Source organism: Dermacentor andersoni, chromosome 4, assembly GCF_023375885.2.
Source record: "Dermacentor andersoni chromosome 4, qqDerAnde1_hic_scaffold, whole genome shotgun sequence".
NCBI lineage: Eukaryota > Metazoa > Arthropoda > Arachnida > Ixodida > Ixodidae > Dermacentor > Dermacentor andersoni.
This window is the reverse complement of record NC_092817.1, coordinates 219,423,523-219,432,709: the sequence shown is the minus strand read 5'-3', so window position 1 is coordinate 219,432,709 and position 9,187 is coordinate 219,423,523. Positions and strand designations below refer to the sequence as shown.

At 44.9% G+C, this 9,187-nt stretch overlaps 1 protein-coding gene across 1 annotated transcript; it reads right to left on the bottom strand.

Annotated features, from left to right (window-relative positions):
• Window positions 1-4,250: 4,250 nt before the first annotated feature.
• LOC140217434 (putative nuclease HARBI1) lies at window positions 4,251-7,523 on the bottom strand. Its single transcript, XM_072288035.1, has 3 exons — window positions 7,015-7,523; window positions 6,037-6,175; window positions 4,251-5,033 (listed from the first exon to the last, which is right to left on the bottom strand). Exons 1-3 carry the CDS (start codon window positions 7,360-7,362, stop codon window positions 4,516-4,518), a joined length of 1,005 nt encoding a protein of 334 aa, XP_072144136.1. The 5' UTR covers window positions 7,363-7,523; the 3' UTR covers window positions 4,251-4,515.
• Window positions 7,524-9,187: the final 1,664 nt, after the last annotated feature.

Genomic DNA, 9,187 nt, shown 5'->3' with positions numbered 1-9,187 from the left:
ACGGTGTCGCCACTTGCAGAAGCTGCGTGGCGCCTTCTGTGCTTGCTGTCGTTGTATGATGAGGTGGTCTGATGGGTGGCATCAGAAGCTGATCAGCAGCTTAATGGCAAATGAGATCACCGTGATCGTACGTAGCCGCCATGCCTACGTTGTACTCCAGGCAGTATGTAGTGCGCAGGAGGCTGAACTGGGGCCGTATTCTGTAGCGGTTCCTTTGGGAACCGGTTCCCTTTGGCTGTTGCGTCTGGATTACGTCACTCGGAGAAAGAGTGGAACGGGGCGGCGTGAGGGGAACCAATCAACGAGCGGCGGTCTGCCGGAAGATCACGTCATCATTTTTGTTTGTACTTAGGGGACGGTATAGCAATTGAAGGATGTTGCTAGTTTGATAAAAAAACATTGGTTTGTATAGAACACTTGCAAATATATTTTCAGTAATAAATGTGAGCTTGCGGCGCAGACCGCTACTGGGAGTTGTAATTTTATTTGTGTTGTTTTCTTATTTAGTCGCTAGGTGGTGTGCCATACGTTATGCAAACAAGTTGCCTCGCTTTGTTTACGTTTTGGACTTGCCAGTTTGCGCGCCGAATCCGAAACTGGGTCCTCATGTTTGAGCGAGGCCGCGCGATATACTCGTGTCATTGGTTGAAGAGCACCCCTACCTTGCGAAGGCGTCGTGTGTGCTGGGTCAACAGCTGACGGCGGCGCGCAAGGAGGAGCTCTGGCAGCCAGTGACTGCCTTGCTGAATGCTGAGGGCCCGGCAGTGAAAACTGCAGCCCAATGACGCGGCGTGTGGAAGAAAGATGTGTATAACGCCCGCCGTGATGCAGCCGCCTTGCACGCCGAAAGCAGGTAAGCACACTCGTTGACGGAGCTTTTGCGCACCATATTCTAACAAACGTGTTAATCACAGAGGAACCGGAGGAGGCAGCCTGCCCGGACCGCGAGGGCGCGTCCTCTCCCTAGTTGGAAGGGCGAGCGCCATCGGAGTCTGCCCGCCGTTCTTCGAGTCCGACGAAGAGGTGAACATCAGCGCATGGGTTTCAATAGGTCAACGCCACGTCGACGCGCTGTCGCGATTTCTGGCAACACACACGCTTTTAATTTTTCAACTTTCCCCGTGCGGTCCGTTTATGGAACGCACTACCAGATACCATTGCATGCCAATATAAACACACTGCATTTCGCAATCTGCTAAACGATCAATATGCCGTTTCAACCGTCTAAACACGTCATGTCTTTTGTAATTTTCTTGCATTTTTTCTACAAGTTAAAGAATTTCAGTGGTCCCAATTTCTTTACAATACTTACTACTGTATAACATGCAAAAACGTTTACAATGTTATTATGCTATTATGTTGTTGTTTACCATTTATTGTTATTGCTCTACATATTGTATTTGCTAATGTAATAATTTTCCATGTTCTGTGCGTACTCCTTTCATTATGCTGATGTTTATTTCTTTCCCGATTCCATACTAATATGTTACCGTATTTCCCCATTTACACTATACCTTCTCGAAGGCCTGTAAGGTACATGTAAATAAATAAATAAATATTTACAATGTTTGCAGATGACTGTATAGTATATAGGGTCATCAACAGTGAATCTGACCAACAAGCACTACAACACGATTTGGATTTGATTGCCATATGGTGTGAAAAATGGAAAATGTCACTGAATGAGAAAAAGAGTGTCCACGTAACCTTTACCTGGAAGAGCTCACACGACAGCAATCGTAACACTATAAATAATGCTACTCTTGAACAAGTGTCAGAATATAAATACTTAGATGTATTTTTTTCTGCTGATCTAAGGTGGAACAGACACGTTACTCATGTTAGGAACAAGGCTGTCGGAGCATTAGATTTTTTGAAACGTAACTTTAGTAGCTTGCCACAGAAACTTAAGGAGCAACTGTATTTCACACATGTGCGCAGTACACTGGAGTATGCGTGTGTTTGCTGGGATCCATATGCTACAGAACTTGTAGATAAACTAGAAAAAGTGCAGAACAGGGCAGTTCGGTTTGTCCTTGGCAATTATGACAGGATGCTTAGCATGACAGAAAGCAAAAAAGCATTAAATTGGCATCTTCTTGAACACCGTCGCCGAAATCTCAGATTAAAATTTCTTCATAACATATACCACTCTAATACGGGGATAGCCAGGTAATTGTATTTTCAGCCGCCCACATATGTTTCTAAAAGGCGAGATCACAAATTAAAAATATGTGAGATTCCTTTTGACCCTCTATTGCAAGAATTATGAGTCATTTTTTCAGCTTTCATTATTGATTGAATGAACAAACATGACTGTAATAATAAAGATAAAGCTTTGTGCCAAATATGGCACACCATGAAGATGGCTGAGCGCTCTTGCTGCCATGGGCGGAAAACAAAGCTTCACGGACGGTGGCCTTTTAATGTGATGTGGGGAATGAAATGAAACAGTTGTTTGCTGCGTTCAGGCACAGATGAATGTTTCACTTCCTCTATCTTACCAACGACTTGTTTGTGCAAGGTGGCCGCTTACATCTTTGTTTCTTCTCGTCAAATTCTGGCCAGTGGCTGACTTGGTCAGATCGGTCGTCTTTGGGTGGCATTGCGGCCGCTGGTCCCTGTGCTTTTTTGACTTGAACATGGAATTCGATGTCCTGACTAGAAGTCCTTCCTGGTCGCTAGTTGGGTAGGCACTTGTTATGAGAGGTAAGGCATTCTGCAATTCCTGCTTTTAATTGAGCCAGCGGTAGTACTTGTCTCCTCCTAAGCTGCTCCTGCACCCTCCTGTACAATACCCATGCTGTTAGTACCGATAAGTCTAGCATAGGCGTAAAAATTCGAAAGTGCCATTTCTTCGACATCTGATATGTATGCAGTAAAGTCCAAACAGAGTCCAGCAGGTCGACACCACCCATGTGCCTGTTATGGACCTTTACTACGCTGGGGCAATCAATTTCGCGAAACACCTTGGCGGAGGTAAACCAGCGCTGAGTCTTTTGGACTGGATCTCTCCCAACAAAGCTCGACAGAAATGTCACGGCACGGTTGTCGTATCAACGCACACACGATAACTCTACGTCATCTATCGCGCTTGTGAGTGCCTCTGAAGCACCACTTCCTTTACATTTCAGTTCCTTTTCACTTTTCAGGCGGCTGTTTGGCAGACAATTCGCCCTCACCGTACCGATCGTCAAAATTACATCTTGTGATAGAGTGACCTGCAGCTTCGGGCTATTGAACAGATGGCAGCACGTTACCATATTTTGTATTTCAAGTTCATACTGTGCCAAATATGGCACACACCGATTTCGGTTTCTCTGCTGTAGTTGCAGGCAAAATTGAGAAAACTAGTAACTGCCTTGAATTGGCGAGGCCAAAAAATATGCCAAAATAATTTTTCTACGTTTCTGCGGTCGAACTTATCAGAGAAAAAAAAAACCAATTGCTCGTGTTTGCCCCCTCCGAGTTTCACGTCGCATCCCAAAATCTACTTCACCTCTGTTTTGCGTATCACTCAAGAGATGGCAGCACTTGCCCATAATACGTGCGCATAACTACGAGATTTACTCTGACGGTATCACATTCTCAACTGGGAATCTCACACACGCGAAAAAGAATGGTAACCGGTATGTGCCAAATATGGGACGCCATGCAATAGAGGGTTAAAAGCGACGCTTTTCGCTACTCTTTCTATGTTCGTACTATAAGAGACTGGAATACTCTACCACCTGACACTGTCTGTATTTGTTCAAATGATGATTTCTTCCATGCTTTATGAGTGTAATTCTGAGTGTTCATTTATATGAGTTGTACCCTCCCTGCTGTAATGCCTGAATGGCGAAGCAGGTACCCAATGAATAAAATGAATAAATAAAGAAATGTTTCATTGTCATGATTTTGTTTATATTGTTGCACCTTGTTAAGCAGCAATTACGAGCATTATGTGAAATCATGTGTGCAAGAAATGCAATGTTGAAGCAACTCTTGAGTTTAAACAAAGCAGTAGTAAGCATGAGTGTCTGCTATTTAAAGAAATCCTGCTCCAATAAGTGCTTGACATGTCTCGTTTGTTGCTATATGTTTCAATATGTGCTATACAGATTGCTGACGACATTTCAGTTGCTGTGTAACTCATGCTGCTCTTGCGTGTCACACATGAACAGACATCTTCAGCTTTGGAACAATGCATACTGCACAGTAAAATAGGCATTGCAAAGCAATATTCAACAATGCAAGATTGCTTGCCATTCACCTTGGAAATAACCTTTATTTAAAGAAAATTCCCTGGCGAGACAATATTCAAAAGCACAGTGAACAAAGCAAAGGAGTAACATAATGGCACATGGTTATTTGTCACTGCATGTGTATCTGTCATGCTCAACATAGACAAATCATGTGATTTTCACTACTGCAGTATGCAGCATACTATGATTAGCCACATGTGAGCACACGCAATGTGTTATGTTGAAGTGCACGGCCTATTTACTTTTATGAAAATAAAAATAAAACATGTTACACCAGCACATGTCTCCGCCTCATTTGCCAGCGAATGCGCCGGCGCACACTTTGCAGGTAGGCAATGCGCAAATTTCTGGGCAGCCGAAACACACCAACTATGGATTCACGCACCGCACGGCCTCTTTGAAACAAAGCTCGAGAAGGCTGTACAGGGTGCGCCTGCGGTGGCACCTGTACTTGAAGCGGCACTTGTGCCTGGGCTGGCTCCTGTGCGCTGTCGTCATGTGCACCGTCGTCACCTGGGTCGTCTGGCAGAGGCACGCCTGCTGCAAGGCAGAGGTTATGCAGCGCTGCACAAGCTGCAACAATAGTGGCTGCTTTCTGAGGCGAGTAGTGGAGCACCCGATACCTCTGCAGGCATCGGAAGCGGCTCTTGACGACTCCTATGCACCGCTCAACGGCATTTCGCATTGATGCGTGTGCCTCATTATAGCGCCCCTCTGCCGTGAGGCGATTTGGGTGACCAGGCACAGGAGTCATGATCCATGGCTCTAGCGGGTACCCAGAGTCCCCTGTAAAGTGTTGCACGTCAGTGAACGAACGTGGATACATTAAGGCACAATGCAAGAACACACTCTACGCCAGGGCCCTTTTACAACAGCAGCGGGTCTTGGATTTATTGTTGCAATATCTATCGAACATTGACCTTCCCAGAAAGTTGTAAAGAAAGTTCGACTCATTTTAAAGAAAAGCCCAATTTCACCTGTTGTCTCGGCTGCAAATCTCATTCTCGGGTTAAGTTGGACATGTAATATTTATTTCATACTCGTGGTTTTCTGCTCCGCTCATCCCATTTGCTTCTCCCTAAATGTACATCCTCCACTAAAACTAATTAGCTCTTCTCTCTTCAGAAGTGTTATTTTATAAAACACTTCTAAGGTCTACTCTCGAATATGCTGCCAGTATCTGGGATCCTTACTCTACCTTTCGTACCTCTTCTCGTGAAGGTACCCGAACTCGAGCTACCCATTTGATCCTTTCTAATCACTCCAGCACCACATGTCGCTGCAACAAAAAAAATTGCAGACATTGTGACACAAAGAAAAATAGCGCAACTTGCACTATTCTACAATATATACTACACCGATCACTAACGTCGATGCCGGAAGTTTCACGCACACGCTTATTCCTTCGTTCCAAGGACAGTGACCAGGAACCAGCTACCCGAGTCCATTGTCACCAACCCTTTTCCATCATACTTGAAAACTGCCATTTCGACGTGTTCTGTAGAATTACACCCCTGCCTGTAACGCTCCACGTGGCATTCAGTGTATTGAAATTAATAAGTAAATAAACAGAATAACATGTCAGCTGTTGTATACATGCTGGTAAAAATATCTGCCTTCTAAGAGAGACATGTTTCTCTCGATAGTCGCTGCAGGTTCATTAGGTACTGCTGCATTCACAACACATTTCTAGCAAATCACGCTTTCTTAAAGCTTGCTAGGATGCAAAACTATTTGACTGTGTATGTTTTACATGTGGAAGAAGCACTGCTACTTTAGGTGCACTTACCAAGCAAGACTTCTCCATGAAGTAACAGGCCACGAGTGAGGCGGCGGCGAAATGCAGAATGCCTCCAAACGAAATAATCGTGGCACGATCCCGGAAACCGTGGGTCAATTGCCAGGATATTCAGCTTTGCATCACACACCTCGTAAGAGAAAGCAAAGAGAAGGTGTCAATGCCACTGCAACAAATATCTGGCACAAACTTTTGCTTACAACACTACTTGCCAATCAGTTACTGTTCAGTCAGCCAACACAATTACAGAAAAGGAGGTATCAACATACGCAGTAGGCAGTTGAACTAATCATCAGCATGATAACAATGTCATCTTAACCTACTAATGCAATGTTGGCATGTGTACATGTGCTCATGTATGGCGTGCGGTCACAACACAATGTGCAAAATAATTCCTTTGGTTTCTTCCGTCCATATTGTACAAGATTCTGCTAGAGAGTGCCACCTGTGTTTTTTCCAGACAAAGTGCCTATTACAAGCGAAAGAACGCGGAAGTGGCAGCATGTGCCGTATTAACAGCTAGAGCAAATGGGTGTCCACACATTCTCATTCTCCCTCACACCATTTTCATTGATGGGATGCTCCTTTTCACGTTTACAGACTGTTGGCCACAATGCTTTAGTTTTACGTCGAATAAGAATCACAAGGGCTCGTCTTCTGTTAGGATCGCTCGCAGACGAAGACTCCCTTCACTGCTACGGCGTCTATTCCGGTTTAAGTCGCGCGTAATGTGTTTACATTGTAGCATCGAAAAGGCTATTCAACTGTGATTAGAGAGCACTGAAAAAGTGCGGCCGGGTTCTATTGCCAAGATCAAAGTCGTCATTACACATACAACACAAACGCTACTTTCTCGAATAGGAACGCAAGTATTACCGGCAATTGATGAAAAATAACGAAACGAAGTTTTTTACAACGTGCACTCGCGCAATCACATATCGAAAATATTTGTCAATGAACAATACTCACGACCATGCAGTTGAGGGCGTAATACCCTTTACGGCTCCAGTACGATTCCGTTTCGCCGGGGCCGAGCTTCTTAGGGCGAACGATGGCTATCAGACTCCCGTCCACACATCCTAGAACTCCTGGAATTTTTCCACGGCTAAGAAAGCCTTCCTTGACGGCGGCTTTCTGTTGCGCCGTGGATGGGAATCTAACCCATCCTTTTTCTTTGCCCACAACCGTAATGGCCTTGGCGACGGCTGTAATGATCCGGCTGACCGAAGGCTGCGACAGTGCAATCGCTTCTTCATTCCCGACGCACTGTTGAAAGCTCCCGGTGGCAAAAAACCGCAGCGCGCACAGCACTTTCATCGTAGTGTCGACACCACGAAATCTTTGAGGTCCGAGATGTCCTTCCAGCTCATCGCAAAGACGTCACACTATGTCTTTGGAGAGCCTAAAATGCCTTCGAAACTCTTCTTCGGCCATGCCGAACGCGTCGCGTCGTTGCCTCTCGTCGCGTCCTTGTCTTTCGGCACTCGCCAGCAACACAACCAAAGGAGCCGCCATTGCCGTCTCTGTCTCGTCTCGTCTAGGTGCCGGCTCGTCAGCTGGCGCGAGATTAGCCGGCAGCCACGGTTGCCCTAGCAACCCTCGACATCATGCTCGCCCCTGCGCGCGACCCTCGAGAGAACTACTTCTTTGCGGTTCCTCTCCTAGCAGGGAACCGGTTCCTTTCCAGAAGATTGGCAACCTGTGTGACGTCATCAAAATTTGTCGTCCCGCCCACCAGGGATGACGACAACGAAGCGCCGACCAATGGCAACAGCCCAAAGGAACCGGTTCCAAAAGGAACCGCTACAGAATACGGCCCCTGCACAAAAAAAGAAGCAGAGGGTTTGACCGCATTCTTTCGGTGCCACGGTACCCAGTTGAACTCATTCCTGCGAAAGCCACCGATCAATATGCATTGACAATTAGTGAAGTAGGCTATAGGCATTGCTCTCACTTCTATGTTGCTGACGTAGGGGCTCCTACATTATTTTTTAGAGGGGGGGGGGCAATGCTAACCAAAAAATTCTGCTTACGAAATTTCTACATGATATTGGAACCACTACAGGTATAACAACTTCCGAGAATGAACATTTAATTGTGCCACAAATGACCCGGCTCCATAGAAATATGTTGTCAATCCCTTTAACACTCTGCTGTTGCGTCCCACACGGATCATCCCATTTATTCGTCCCTTTACAGTGACTTCTGTTATTCAGTTTTTTGTTGCATGGAATACGAAGGTACCTTCAACGAGTCCAAGGATAAGTGCACGGTTTGAGTGTGTGTAGGATAACTAGGGTCACACGACTCGGTTACGAGGCTTGAAAATTTCGCTTTAAAGGAATGCTAAAGAGCAGCACTAAATGATTTTAGATGGATTAAGTATTCTCTGAGGACGCTTTGAGTGCTAAATTTTGTAATAAGTTTAATTATATAGAGAGAAAATGAAGGTCAAAATTCAATTTTTAAGATTTCGCGCCAGGATTTCACTGCCGGCATGTTAGGGGCCCATCATGCATTCCAGAGTGTTTTCTTGTAGTTGGCTATTGCGGTTCAGTTGACTTGCTTAAAAGTTGCTAAGTTCAGTTTCTGGCTCACTTATAATGAAATGTAAATATTTGCCAAAGTCAAATTAATTAGACCCCAAGCATGCTGCGCCAAATGCAAGGCTTCATGGCAACCTGGTGCGGGAACTTTATTGTGGTTTCACCATCCGTCTTTCATTCTGTACTTTTTGGATATGAAGCCTCCGCTCCTCTTGGTAACTCTAGTATTTTGGTATTGTAGCAGAGTTTTTTAGTAATGCAGCTCAAATAGCTATTTTTGTGTATAGTGCCCTTTAACGTTTTGCAAGAATCATGTGGCATGAGATGACACTGCCCGAAAGTTCAGTTACATGTCAGCAGTTTGGGATATATAATCCCGAGCACTGTCCTCAGGCGCTCAGAGATTTCACATCACTGGCTCCTCATTGTAATCATTCGCTGAAAGTTCATAAAGAAGATCTATTTGTTATGCTCAGCAGTAAGCTCAATCATACTGGAGGAGTGACAAACCATTACAGCAGAAAATCATTATCTATTTCTAAATATTTCCTTTTTAACATTTTTAATTCTGATATGCTGTCTTCTACAAAACATGT

Coding starts and splice junctions, on each gene's coding strand:
- LOC140217434 (XM_072288035.1), bottom strand. CDS start 7,362: ATGAAAGTGCTGTGCGCGCTGCGGTTTTTTGCCACCGGGAGCTTTCAA. Junction 6,176..7,014: donor ACGCCCTCAACTGCATGGTC/GTGAGTATTGTT, acceptor TTCTCTTACGAG/GTGTGTGATGCAAAGCTGAA. Junction 5,034..6,036: donor TCATGGAGAAGTCTTGCTTG/GTAAGTGCACCT, acceptor AACACTTTACAG/GGGACTCTGGGTACCCGCTA.